Genomic DNA, 14,978 nt, shown 5'->3' on the forward strand with positions numbered 1-14,978 from the left:
TAGTTGCGCAATTGTAAACACAACATGTGCTGCTGTTGTTTTTGTGTCGCAAGGAGAAGTAATATTTATAATAATGTGGTTTTATAAACAGAAAAAAATCGAAAAGCCTAATTTTAAGTCAAAAGGTTTATTTTATTTAGAGCAAACCAATTAAACAATATGGCGAAAATAATATTTTGCTACAAATATTTTCAATCAAATTTTTGTATTTTCTATTTATTCTGCTTCCGGAAGTGAAGCGTGGGTAAAAAGGTTAACGCGTAGAAACGTGACCACGTGACCACGCGAAAGGTCCGATCTTCGTTCTCCGGTCTTCTGGCGAAGTCGCTAACAGTTCGATTCTCCATCTAAATAATAGCATCCCCATCAAGACCGTCAATCAAAAGGATAACAGAACGATAACAGATCGACGACCCTCACGGCCGACACACAATCAGCGGTCGGGTTTCAGAGAGTTCGTTCTCCTGCAGAACAACATCCTGTCCGATGAGCTGAGCGTCCACCGGACCCGCCCATGGACCTGACCCCGGACCCGACCACGTACCAGACCCTGGACCCGACCCAGGGTCCGGCCCAGCTACCCCGGGACGGAGGAGCCGGTACGTTCTAACACCTTCTGATTAGTGGCGCTTGATTTACCGTTCTGGCAGAACCGCGTTGGACGATCAGTGATGTTACACACCGCTGAACTGCGGTGTTTACCAGACAGATAAAACCACAGTCAAATAAATATTTTATATCGTGATATACTGAATACGATCTATGAAGCAAGTGTAGCAAAAATAACAAGTTAGTATGTCGATTTTTAATAACTTAGATTTTTCGTTGTGTTCATTTTGGTTGTCCAACCAGTTTGGCTTGTGTTGTAAACACTAATCGATATTGATTCCCTTATTGTTCACCATCCAACCGTGATCTCTAAAGTCCTCCAGTTGTCCACTAACCTCGACAACCTCAAATACTCGATTAATATTATATTCTCATGAACGGGTAAAGTTAATCCTGCCTACAGCGAGGTTTTGAACCGAGGACTTTTGAGTCAAACACGCTAACCGCTGGTCAGCTCGGATACGGATCATAAACCAAAAACAACTCCGTGGACGTTGCGCCCGCGGTGAACGAGCCGTTACCATGGTTACTCCGGCAGGAGGCGGGGCCGCCTGGCTGGTGAGGAAGGCGCGGCTGGCGGTGGCGCTGGCGGTCATCAAGTCCCGCCCCCCCGGGCTGAGTGGCAGGCAGCAGGCGGAGGCTCTGGCCTCGAGGATGAGGAGCAGAGACGCCGGGCTGAGGAGCAGAGGCCAGGAGCTCCAGGAGGAGGTGCTGCGTCTGAGGCAGCAGCTGCTCCTCGCCAAGATGGCCGCCCAGAGACGGGACGTGGGCGGAGCCTCAGGTAAGATGGACGCCATCCGTCTGAAGTTCCCGGCCGTAGGGGAGCTGGGGGGGGGGGAACCAGACCTAGAGGGGGAGGAGGAGGTGATGGTGATGGTGATGATGATGATGATGATGATGATGAGGATGGGTGCTTGTGGGCTGTTTCATTATTTATCGGATGCTTTTATCCGAAGTGTCACGTAGTGGCCTCAGAGGCGGGTCACAGCTCCACGCCACCCGATTGGCCAAGGCGTTTGGCTCCTCTTTTGTTTGTGTGTGTGTGTGGGTGCGTGTGCGCGTGCGTGTGTGTGTGCGCGTGCGTGTGTGTGCGTGCTCGCAAGTGATTTGTCCATTCCTGAAGATGGATGGTTCAGCATTGTTGGGGGGGGGGCGGGGGGGGGAAGCACCTGCATGGAGGTACACCATCACACGGCCCCGTCGGTGGCGTGGACGGAAAGGTCATACCGAGACGCCGTGGAGTTGCCACCGGGCGGGGGATTGTGTGTTCGCACCGCCCAGATCAGAGCAGCCAATCAGAGCGGCCGTTGTACTCGGGGCTCTCACTGCCATAGTGGAGTTGGAGTGTGAGACTCGTGGGCCAGGGGGGGGGGGGGGGGGGGGGGGGGGGTCCGCAGCCGGACTCTCCGTCTTAATAAAGCCCGTTCTCGCCGGGCGTTCCCGGGCTGCTGGGTGGAGAGGGCTCGGAGGCCTATCGGGAATAAAGTGAAGACGGATAAACGAATAAATCAGTCCACGGGGCGGGAAGAAAGGAAACCTTGATTTTTAATTTACGGGGCTCTGGTTGTTGGGTCTTAATGAAGCGATGCAGACGGGGGGCTCTTAAAGTCTTTATTCCATTCCAGGAGACGCGCTGGGAGGGCGATTAGCAGCTGGCAGCCCACCATCGCAACACTCTAAAGGAGTCGTTTGTCACATCAGAAGCGCTCATAAGGTCCACCTGGGAACGTCTCCCGGGGTCTTCTGTTCTGAAGCCCGGTGCTGCTGGATCCTGGTTTTATTTGAATGAGGACTGTATACTGTTGAAACCTGATCGCCCGTTGTGGAGAACTACAACTCCGCTGGCCAGTATATTAGCAGTGGAGGGACGAGGGTTTGAAGTCGCTGTTGATGGACACCAGAAGCTTCCATGAATGTGGAGTGATATTTGACCTTCTGAAAGCACTCCCCCGTGACCTGCGTCTGACAACAACAAGGTGGGCGGAGGGCGAGGGAGGCCGTGTGTGTGTGTGTGTGTGTGTGTGTGTGTGTGTGTGTGTGTGTGTGTGTGTGTGTGTGTGTGTGTGTGTGTGTGTGTGTGTGTGTGTGTGTGTGTGTGTGTGTGTGTGTGTGTGTGTGTGTGGGTCCATGGCCGCCTGCTCCTTTTATGTGTTATTTTATTTACACTCAGGGCTCCCGTTTGGGATGGATTGAAACCGTTTTACGAAGAGCAGGGAGAATCCCTCCGGGATGACTATCTAGTGGCACGACAATGAAATGGGTTGGACGACAGTTGAATCCAGTGTTCTGTCAGTCAGGTGCAACATTTTATGTCCTTATCGATGAATCTATTGATCACTTTGTCCAGGTCATTCATTCAATATCTAGTGATTTAGAAGATGCTGTTTAGCGTCTTCGTGTCATTGATGAGCAGCTAGGAGTCAGGTGTCTTGCTCAAGGGCCAGACCGCAGATATCGTGGTCAAACCGGGAGCCTTTCGTCTGGAAGTCAAAGACCTTCATCACCTTCATCACTGTACCTCAGCAGAGGCTTTACAGGTCTGCCTGCTCCCCACCAGAGCCCAGGGAAACGCTGTTCAACTCCTAATGATCTTAAACGAAGAACATTCCGAATATTGACACTTCTGAAGCTGTCAATGGACCAGATGATGCTCATCATGAATGAGGGTTGATGAGAGTGAGTGTGAGGGCATGGCGTCTCGCGGGCTGTAGGCTCCTGGGTTTGGTACGGACGGTTAAACATGGCCGCCACAATGGGTAATGGACCGAGTATCTCCAGGAGAGACGCGGAGAAGCCGCTATCTCATCCAGCTAACGAGCCCCCCCCCCCCTCCTAACGAGGGCCCCCAGCCTAACGACCCCCCCCCCCCCCCCCTAACGAGGACCTCCACCCTCATGAGTCAACGGGGAGGGACAGCGTTGCTAGGGAAACCAGGACTCTCCTCATGCAGGACCACCACAGGGATGGACCTCCGTCAGCAGAGTGGGAGATGATCGACCAGGAAGACCTCCGCTCATTGGATGCCGTCAGGCCTTGTGCGTTTTGTTACCGACGGCAACGGCTTAAAACGCCACATCAGTTGTTGTGTCAATCACTGCTCAAACCATCGTAGCTCTAAAAGTTTGATGAAACCAACGGTGGACGTAGTGTTGAGCCAACACACTGTCACGCTGCAGAGCATTAATACTCTGCTGGAATGGACCATGGACTAGGCTCCAGTCGTTGCCGGGAAATCACTTGGACCGAATGTGGAGTGTTTGGTTTCAGGCGCTGAGATGTTTTTGGGAGAGACTTCATTAAGGGCTAACTTCCAGCCCTACCACCTCGGTCAGGCCTGCGGTCTCCGGCCCACTTTGAGGTCTTCGTGCCCACGTTGCATCACAGCTATGGTCTATTCAATATCTCCATTAGCAGACGCTCATCTCCCGTAGGTTCTGAAGCAGCATCTGCTGGGTATGATTGCGTGTGTGTTTATGTGCGTGCGTCGTGTTAGATATATATGGCATGGTGCAGATGGTTCACTTCAACTGTAGCTTGTAGGATTGTGTGTGCTTCACAATACAACTCATCTGCAGACTTCAAATAAACACAAATAATCGAATGACATCATGGATGACATCAGAAAGGCATCGGGTGTATAGTTGTGTTCTAGTGTAGGTTAAGGTGGGTAGGTCGTGACGTTGGTTAAAGTGGCCTCCTAACCCTGACTGTTGAACCCACTCCGCCATTAGCTCCCGGATAGCCAACCTTTAACTGGGGTTTCCCCTCACACATCTTTCACTTCAGCAGCAGTACAATTTCAAACCTTAATTACATATTCGGCCTCGACCTCATTAACCGGGACGTCACACGCACAGGGAGTTCAACCGAGTCTCGTGAGACATGGGAGCGACGTGAGACATGCTAGCCTGCGCTGAACCGCTTCGTGACGCCCTCGTTGTCTTCAGGGAAATAAAACACCTGTTGCTAACGAGCCGTAATCTAATTGTCTGGAGTTCCACAGGTGAGGATGGTTTCCTGCCCCAGGACCTGGGGGTCCCTGCTGAGGAGGAGGCCTCCATGGTGGACTCTGAGTCCCTCCTGCCCCACGTGGACCCGGTACACCCCGTGGTCTCTGGGGGTCCACACACAGACCCTGTACCCCCTGCGGTCCCCGTGAACCCCCAGACCCTCTCCTCGGCACCCCCCAGGTGGTTCCCCCCGCCCCAGACCGCCTCTCCCCGGGGGGGGTCCATGCAGGGCCACATGCGGTTCCTCCAGAGCCTGTGTGGGCTCCGGCGGGCCGCGGACAGGGGGGGCGGCGGGGGGGGGGCCCCGGGGCCCGCCTGGTCCGGCCCCCAGCAGGAGGGCTCTGCGGTGATGGCCGAGTCCCTCAGCCAGCTGCTGGGCTCGGTGGTGGCGGCGGCGGTGTGTCCGGCGGACCCCCCCGCGCTGCCCTCGGGGGCCCTGGTCCTGGAGGCCTGCCGCGTGCTGGCCGGGGCCACGGACGCCGGGGGTTTGAACCGGCAACCCTTGTTCGTGACGGAGGTGGAGGGGTCCCTGAAGGAGCTGGTGGGGCTTCTGCTCAGCGCAGATCGACTCGGCAAGGTGAGTCACGCAGGTGTGTGTGTGTGTGTGTGTGTGTGTGTGTGTGTGTGTGTGTGTGTGTGTGTGTGTGTGTGTGTGTGTGTGTGTGTGTGTGTGTGTGTGTGTGTGTGTGTGTGTGTGTGTGTGTGTGTGTGTGTGTGTGTGATCCGTACACACCCTTCCTCAGCGTGCCTCTGGCTTTAATATTCATTTTGGTATTTTTCCCTAACAACGGTTACATAAAAAGGCGGCTCACAATAGAAATATGAATCACAAAGGCCTCGGAGCTCAGGACGACCATTACTAATCCACAACACATCGTGTTGTGAAAAGAAAAGGTCCTTTAGAGACGGAAGCAGCAGCCTCACAGCTGTTCACACGTCCCTGTGGTTGGTTCCCCCGGGTGGTGGCTCGCCGGGTGTCGACCCGGTCCACGAGAGCTGTTCAGATACCAGTATCGATACCGATAACAGTATCGAGTCTATGGACCAATCCGATACCTTCACATGAGTAGCTCCTTTACTACACAGACAGAGAATGTCGCAAACACGACAGTGTTACGCTGCGTCCGTTAACGGTAACGGAGGTTGAAAGTCGGAACAGGAAACGCGTCATATCTGACGTACGTGCGTTCGAGTGACGCTGTCAGAATAACATGGAGGCTCACGCTTAACTATAATAATACAAATGTATTATAATTATAGATTATAGATGTTAATTATCTAGTTCTGAAAAAAATGTGTGGACACTAAGTGAACTGACTCTACATTGCTGTCATCGTAAGAGAACCCTTCAGTAAGAACAATTGCTAATAGTAGTTTGAATGCTAGATGCTGCATCGGTTTATGCTCGGTATCGGCCAATACTCAAGTTCAGGGATCGGTGTCCCATTAATTTTTCTCATTTTAATGCTCTTATCAACATGGAGAAGTGCATCGGCTTGCCTTGTGCAAATGTTTTTTTATTGATAACAACATTGGCATATACTGATCAAAACAGGACGATACAAAAAAAATGCCTATAGTGCAATTAAACGATGAACATACAAACATACTGCCTTGAGCATAGCAGTCAGGCTACTGCTTCTTTGTTTTGAGCCAAAGAAAAAAAAAATAAATAATAATAATTAACGCTGTTACAATTGGTTTGCGTTAACGCCGTTAATAACGCGTTTAACTGACGGCACTAAAAAAAATGGTATGGGACATCTGTAGTTGTGGCTCGGTGTGTGTAGACCCACTCCACTCTGAGGTCTGCTTCACAGCACAGCTCCGTGCCCTCTGGCCCCCTGGGGAGGCCTGGGCTGGAACCAGGTCTATGACGGCACCGGTTTGATGAGGTGTGCTGCTGTCCAGAGATGTGAGGGGAGCCGAGGCTCAGGAGGGGATTCAACCCTAATCCCCCCTCCCTGGAGGTCTGGGAGAAGGCGAGGAAGGGTTTCCACGGCAATATCACCACGGGTCGTCCGTGCCGACAACGCGGGGGCAATTTCCTCGGTAGTTTGTGAAGAAAGGCTGCCTGCCCCCTTGCTGGGAGGCAGGCAGGAAACGAGCCATTCTCCGTTTGTCACGGAGCTCGGGGAGAAGCCTTTAATGGAGGCAGAGGCCGAGGACAGCTGAGCTAGTTGCCGATGTCGACACGATGTCGACATGCTGATAGGCTTAAGACTCACGACAGCGTTCTGAGCCATCCGACTGAGCGGTCATTACGTTGAAGTAGGCGGACGTTGGGAACGTGGAAGCAGAACTGAAACCAGTTACCCTTCCTCTGTTGACGTTGCCAACCTCATATTGTGCTAATTTTAAGGACGTATCTTCTATGAATCATCGAAACCACAACACTGTTATCTTGTTGAGTCGATACCTTCATTTCATGACCATTCAATACCATACAAAGACAAAAAGAGATCATCTAAATGAATTATTGCCAGGCTGCATGTGAACGTGATGCTGTGACTGTGTGTGATTGGGGGGAGGTGGGGGGGGGGTAATATTTAGCCCTAGACCCCGGCTCATCACTGGTTTAATACCAGACCATTAAACCGTTCCATTAGGTGATGCCGGCCGTATTCACTCTTTGATAGAGCGTCCCACAGATGAATGAAACATTAGCGAGGCTCGTTTAGGAGGATTTTCCGGATGGTTGGAAAACAATTGGAGTCGAGGAGATCAGGGATCTTATCCCCAATGAGCTCCGGGTTCGTTGGGATTTGATGGAAATTGGTCTGTGGATCCGGTGAACTTTCCTTATTAGCTTTTTAGTCGTGTGATAATGACAAGTTAGGCAGCTTTGTGCTGGTGTGTTGAAGGCCAGCAGGGCCACATTTCTCCACTTAACAATGAGCCCCGGTATTATGGACATTGTTGACGGACTTAAAAGAAATATGACAAGAAATCCATATTTTTTTGAGAGATATATATATATATTTTTTTAGATTTTGTGAAGAAAACTCATTTTTATAAAAAAAAAATAACCCTTTTTCTAAATGTAAGAGTTTCTAATGCACTTGAGAAGGTTGGACTTTGGATTTCTATCCTGTGATTAGTTGAATACTTAGGTGTGTCAAGGCTGAACACTCTGCCCGTCAAGTCTTCTGTCATCACAGCCTTCAGAAGAAGTTAGCTTTCAAGTTGAAAGGACCTTATACAAATCCCCTAATAAAGGGGCTTCCCTTGATGTTCCATTACAAACCTGATATTTCATCTTATTAGCTAAATCATTCAAAGGTTTGGCTGATTGATGATTAATTAATCACAGATTCCCATGCAGAGGCAGGGGGTGGGTTTGTTTACCAGAACCCTTTGGCCTCTGGGGGCCAGTCTGCCCCCCAGTCATCAGGACAGTCTTCCCTTTGATCAACCTCAAGACAGATTTAATGCTTCTAATATCTTTAAGAACTCACCGCCGGTCGTATTGATTCCCGTTGTCTCGGTTTGAGAGCCGTTTCAGTGGCTGGACGCGCCCATAAATCAGAGCTGACAGCCATTCCTGATCCTAATTGTGCAATTTCTCTGAAGGAACTGAAACACAGGGCAGAGCTGTGTCGTCATAAAGAGACCGACCATATGGGTGGACGGTGGACCTCAAAGCAGTAACAAGTTTTGATAATAATTATAATTAGTCTGGACCATTATTTTGCAGACCCTGTTGTAAGTGTTGACAACCACCAGACATAGATTAGAAACAACAGCTGTTTATTAGAAACATTATTGGACAGAGTCAAGACAAACCATAGGCAGCAGAAAGACAAGATAATTCGATTTTAATTGTACATTTTTCTTTTCATTGGTGCATTTCAATCTCAACATAGTGTGTGTCTCACAAACAGTATTCCTACTGTCTTTGCTGCTGTCTTCCACCTGATAGTACACCTAAACACTCTTCAGGTTGTAAGTATCATCTCTACCAGTGAATATCGGGACCATACATGTCTCTGTTTGTCCCAAGCCCTTGACACTAACCTGCACAGACCAGTGACCTGTACTGACCAGTGACCTGCACAGACCAGTGACCTGTACTGACCAGTGACCTGCACAGACCAGTGACCTGTAGTGACCAGTGACCTGTACAGACCAGGGACCTGGCTGTACTGACCAGTGACCTGTACTGACCAGTGACCTATACTGACCAGTGACCTGTACAGACCAGTGACCTGTACAGACCAGTGACCTGTACTGACCAGTGACCTGTACTGACCAGTGACCTGCACAGACCAGTGACCTCTACTGACCAGTGACCTGTACTGACCAGGGTCCTGTACTGACCAGTGGACCCTCACAGACCAGTGACCTGCACAGACCAGTGACCTGCACAGACCATTGACCTGTACTGACCAGTGACCTGCACAGACCATTGACCTGCACAGACCAGTGACCTGCACAGACCAGTGACCTGTACTGACCAGTGGAGCTGGAGACGGGAGGCTGAGCGTTGGGTCCAGACGTCTTCAGAGCAGGATGATGCAACACCGAGAGGATCCGTGGCAGAGCTGGAAAGCAATCCGCTAAATAATAAATAACACATCGTACGGCCCGATGGAAGCAGGGAGAATTAACTGAAAAGCTTTTAAGTTTCTCCCAATCCATTTCAATTATTCGCTTTTTCCGACCATTCGTTTTATTGTTTTTCTGTGAGCTTAGTTTTTATAAATTATGTAGTGCTTGCAGTTCTCTGTTCTATCAGTGACTTCACACCCACAATGGAGCTGCCCGATACTTTTTAACTTCTAACTTTTTAATACTTAGTTTACGCTGTAGCTTTAAGATTAAAACATGCTTACTAGTCAGCACGTCATTAACTAGTAAAGTAATGAGATATGTAGACAACAATTTATTCACACTTTTGGGATTAACCAACTAGGTTACCTTTGGTTAAATAACAAACTTAGAGCTGCATTACATTGTGGTCTGCACATTATGGTCTGTACATTATGGTCTGTAGATCATGGTCTGTTATTGAACAATACGGTCTGTACATTTAGGGCTGTACGTTACATTCTGTAAATTATGGTCTTTCGATACCACACCAGCTACAGTTAAAGGGAAACCGTCCATCCTGTTTAAGCCCTAACACCTATTAGCACTTTCCCGCCTCACTGAGACATGTTGGGGTTTGGGTTCCTGGTCCTAAATGAGTACGCCCTGTGCTGGGTTCCCGGGGCTGCGCCTGGTGTCTGGTTCCACCCCACCGGAGGTGTGCATGAGCATCACGGGAAGAGCATCCTGTTCTCTTGTTCATTAGAAATACTCGGCGCTCCTCTGGGCACAGCGGCGGATCGCTTCTCCGAAAGCACTTTAGCCGACCTGGATGTGACAAGGGGGACTTGTTTGTGATACAGAAATAGCATGTTTTATGCAGCGACCACTTCCAGGCTGTAATCAGCCCCCGGGGCGTTGGGTGTAGCTGGGTGTAGCTGGGTGTAGCTGGGTGTAGCTGGGTGTAGCTGGGTGCTCTGGCCCCTGGCCTCCCGGCCCCCCCTGGCCCCTGGCCCCCCGGCCCCCTCTGGCCCCTGGCCATTCGCCCGCGGCCCCCCTGGCCCACCCTCCGTCCTCCTGTCCCTCCCTCCCGCTGAAGGGGAAGGCGCTCTGCTTCAGACCGGGACTAAAGACTGAGCTCAGGTCAGGAGCCTGCTTCGTGCCGTCGGGCCGCTGGCCTGGTTCAACGGAGTGCAGAACCCGACGTAGAGGAAACCGGCGGGACAGGACTCGCTCGTACGAGAGATGGACTTCCACTAACGATTACCGTCATGGACAACATACGATGAAAGTGATGTTCCGTCGAATCCATTGTGGTTTCGGGTTATCGATCTCCTTCCGTCCCATCCAGTCGATTTTAATGGGTGGAGCCTACTCTCCCTCATGGCTATGTAACCAAGGTATCGACCAATTACGGTGCACTTCAGCTACACTCAGATCTACAGAGCACTGATACACACTTTGAAACTCTTCTGACAGGATGTTGGGGAGGTGTGGTGGCTTCCTCCCTCTGGGATACGTTGTGTTTTAGGACCCTGCTGTCTTCACTTTAATTCATACTTCAGTTGACTTACTTTCTCTTCTATAAGAAGGACGGGCCTCACTTAACCTTGACCCAAGACCATGGAGCTCATGGAGATAAACACTGAGATAATCATACAGAGGATACAGCTCCCTGTGGTGTACCCCTGTACCCCCTGAACCCACGCAGCGCTGACAACCCGACCTAGTTCTAACCACACCCCCCCCCCACTGTTTTGGATTCATCCGAGCCCACACGTAGTGCTGGAGTCATGATGCACTCCATGCCATCACGGTGAACAATAATCCCCTCTCACTTAATTGTATTCCCTCCTACAATCGGTCAATTTGTCAACCTTTAGATTATTTCTGTGCGTGTGATGCATGAGGAGCCGGCTCGTCGTAGCAGGGCACCGAGACGGGGCCGGGCTAATGGGTTTGGCCGCGGGCGTGCGGACAGTTTCTGAATTTGATTTGCTGATTAAGTCGTGCCGTGTGCAGGTTTGAGAGAGCAGCCTTTCATGTCGTATTCATTCGGGTGCGGCGGCTTGGGGAATGGTTTTGACCTTTTTGTTTGCGGTGCCGTCACCTTGTGTCGCTCACAGGCCCCTGGATCAGGCGTCTGCTTTTTTCAATCAGACAGCGGTGGGATGATGGATAAGGCGTCGCCCGTGGTTTTATTCGCCCGTAAACTCAGAGGACAAGTACTACATTAAACTGCTCTGCATCCAGTGGAACAGTAATGGAGAGGCAGTAACTGCTTCATCCATGCTGTGATCAAGACCCTCCCGAGGCAGGGACGGCCTGGCAGTGATTGTGTCTCTTTCTGCGTGATGTGCAGGACATTGAGATGCAGCACTCGGTTTGGTTTCGGTTTGGTTTCCCATCTCTTGAGGTACGGCAACTCTGACGGGTTGGGCGCGTTCAGTGTGTCACAAAAATGGTTCAACGCGCCTAACGTGCCGTACGCGCCTACGCAGCTAGGTGAGCCCGCCCAAAACGTATTTTCCCCCGCTACTTTACTTTTGCTCCACAAACGAGCCTGAGATCACCACCATCGCTGCGCTGTATTTGATGTGGGAGTTCGAGGAGAGAATGAAACCCAAACGCCGTCGTGTTTGGGTGCATGACATCCTCCGTAGGCGCTCACAGCTGGGTGGGTTTCACCACCTCCTCCAGGAACTCCGCCTGGATGACGGCCGGTTAAAGCGGTATTTTCGGTTGACTGGGGCCATGTTCGATGACCTGCTAGCCCGGGTTGGTGCCAGGACCTCCCGTCAGGACACCAACTACAGGCGCTCCATATTAGCTGCGGAGCGCTGCGAGCGCCTGTCCTCCGTCTCTCTGCCAGTGACGCCGGGTCAGGCTCAACGCTGATAGGCTATCGCGGCTAAACGTCACGCGTAGGAGTGTAAAAAGTTAAATTTTCTGAACTCTGCGCGCAGGTACGTTTGGCGCGTAGGTGCGTTGGGCACGTTATTTAGGTGCGTCTAACGCGCTGCTTTACCGCGTGTAACGCATCTACGCGCCTAAACCAATGGTTCCCTATGTGGATAGTGGTTCGGGTCTTGGACTCCCAGTTGACCGGTTCTTGGTTCGAACCCCAATAGCCAGTCTTCCTTCCTCCAGCAAGATGCCCTCTAACCCCTACCTGCTCATTAAGGACTTTGTATCTTTAGAGTAACCTTGGATAAATAACTAAATGGTACCTTAACACTGGCTCTGTTTCCTTCTCTGAGAGGGACTCGCTTGCTGTGAGAAGTTAAAGCGGTCAATCAAAAGGTCTTCCAATGCCCCCGGGCAGACCTCTGTTTGGGGGGTCCGCTCTGGGGCTGGCGGGGGAGGGCTGGGTGTCTGTACGGATCCACGGCGGTGTAATGGGGTTCCTTATGAGGTGGACCGTCTGGGGCCGGAGGTCCTGCAGGCCACGCTGGAGCCGAAGATTGAGCGCCGCTGAAGAGCCCAGACGATTAAAACGTCGATGCTGCCTCTGCACCGGCGACCTCTGAGATATCAATCTCTCTGCGCGGTGCTCGTGTTTCATAACCTTCTGGGTTGACGGGTTCTGCAGAAGGCCCTCGAACAGCCGTCTCCTCCAGCCCGGCCTCGTAGCACCAGTTCAGAGCCCAGCCGATACTGGTGTGCAGCTTCATTTGTCCTGGTCCCATCTTCAGCGACTGATGCCTCCTCCGTTTGCCTGGCCTCGTTTTAATATTTCATCCCGACATTGCTGATGGAAATGATGGCAGAGAAATTAAGTCATATGTTTTTTGAGGGCGAGAGATACTGGCCAAGGGCTGGACAAATATAGATCCAGGCTGATATCTTTCTCTGTTCCCGCCCTATCCCTGTGTCTTTTGGGAAGGAGAGGGAGACTGCCAGACCCAGACTGCAGCAGGAGAAGAACGGGTTAAACTGTGGGGAGGCCGGACGGAAGTGGAGCTAAAGGTTGTCTCCATCCACCGCTGTGATGGCTGGGAACAGAAAAAACCTGAGAGCAATTGAAAAGCTTTTCATTTTTTTTTTCTCTCTCTAAATGAACTCTGGCAAGATTCCCGTAGGAGAGACATCACTACGAGAGCGGAGCTGGATTGGACAGCTTCACGTTAATGGATGACATATTTAAATGTGTTCACCGGATGGATTCGTGAATAAATTACCGTGAAAGCAACTTAAAACACCGGCTCCATTAGGCGATACACACTGACTTGACAGCCTAAAGAGGTTCAGCGACCCAGAGGTCAGCTAATTTACACATTGGTGTATAAATACATTGACCCGCCCCCCCCGAGAGCCCCTCGTCCAATGGCGTTCTCCCAGTGATAGGTTGTGAAATGCCATTGCTCCATGGTACACAAAGAGGGGTGGTCTCAGCAATGCTGATACCCAACTAATTAACTTTCTCCTTAATTTTTTTTTTTTAAAAATGATATTTTTTTGTAACAAAATGCTGATACCCAACTAATTAACTTTCTCCTTAATTTTTTTTTTTTAAAAATGATATTTTTTTGTAACAAAACATGCTGTTGATACATCTGATTATAAAAAAATCTTTGGAAAACCATTTTTTTTGCACAGAGGGCATTTTCTCTCTGAACCAAGGCCTTTTTCCAGAGTCACAATTCTATTTTGTAAGGCCTTTCATAGAAAATAGAATTATTATTAAATCCCCCCCAAAAAATGTCTCTGAACCCAATACGATCCCACGATGATTGATTAAACAGCGATTTTATCATAAAGATGTTTGTTTAGCACCAGAAAACCAACGGGCACCGCGGCCCGGGCACCGTGACCTGGGGCACCGCGACCACTCCCGCGACTCCCGCCGTGCCCCGTGAACAATGAATGAATGGCCCGGAAATCAGATTGAACGCGGAGGCCTAATTAGGCCTGTATATTTTGTATTTGAAATGCAACAGTCTTTTCGTGGAGACTACTCCTAACTCCTCACAGACGTGCTCTCATTATGTCACTAAACAACCACTCCGATCCGTTTGGCGTGTCGTCAGAAGCCCTGGTGGTTCTGGCTCAGAACCTCTCAGTAGGAGCTGTAGCCCTGGTGGTTCTGGCTCAGGACCTCTCAGTAGGAGCTGTAGCCCTGGGGGTTCTGGCTCCGGACCTCTCAGTAGGAGCTGTAGCCCTGGGGGTTCTGGCTCAGGACCTCTCAGTAGGAGCTGTAGCCCTGGGGGTTCAGGCTCAGCGGTGCTCACGCTGTCCCCTCGGCGCCCCTCTACAGGGGGCTGTGAGCGGGGACCACCTGACGGAGGTCCTGGTCCTGCTGGGGGAGAGCCGCCTCCTCCGGCCCGTCCTCGTCCGCCACCTCCTCTCCCTGCTCCGCGGCCTGGCCCAGCGGCTCTGTCACCTGTGCCAGGTAAGCTGGCGGGCCACGCCCATCACTGATTTAAAGGTGACATATTATACCAACCAGGTGTGAGTGTGATTAGACGTTACTCTCCTGACATCAAAGGTGGGCGTGTCCACCTAGACGTGTGCTGGATGGATCGGTCTACCAGCCCACCCAGTGGACTGTAACAAATGTTACTCATCCAGATATTCAAAACGGCTTGTAATCGCTAATCACACCTGGTGTTATACTATGTCACCTTTAAAAGGTTTTACCTGTGTGTATGTATGTATGTATGTATGTATTTTTGTATGTATGTATGTACGTTTATGCATGGTTTTCAATTATGGCCCCCATTGCACTCCTGACCATCCCTGAAGGAGGGATCCACAATTCTGAAGGAGGGATCCCCCACTCTGAAGTTGGGATCCCCCAGTCTGAAGGAGGGATCCCCCAGTCTGAAG

At 50.9% G+C, this 14,978-nt stretch overlaps 1 protein-coding gene across 1 annotated transcript in view; it reads left to right on the forward strand.

Annotated features, from left to right (window-relative positions):
* Positions 1-276: 276 nt before the first annotated feature.
* Positions 277-14,978, forward strand: part of mei4 (meiosis-specific, MEI4 homolog (S. cerevisiae)) — a 35,449-nt gene continuing 20,747 nt past the window's right edge. The window contains exons 1-4 of the mRNA XM_056581837.1: positions 277-599; positions 1,148-1,390; positions 4,613-5,196; positions 14,407-14,541. Coding sequence (XP_056437812.1) covers positions 515-599; positions 1,148-1,390; positions 4,613-5,196; positions 14,407-14,541 — 1,047 coding nt within the window. The 5' untranslated portion in view covers positions 277-514. The remainder of the gene's footprint in view (positions 600-1,147; positions 1,391-4,612; positions 5,197-14,406; positions 14,542-14,978) is intronic.

The sequence above is a fragment of the Gadus chalcogrammus genome, chromosome 21 (genome assembly GCF_026213295.1).
Source record: "Gadus chalcogrammus isolate NIFS_2021 chromosome 21, NIFS_Gcha_1.0, whole genome shotgun sequence".
In the NCBI taxonomy this organism is placed as follows: Eukaryota; Metazoa; Chordata; class Actinopteri; order Gadiformes; family Gadidae; genus Gadus; species Gadus chalcogrammus.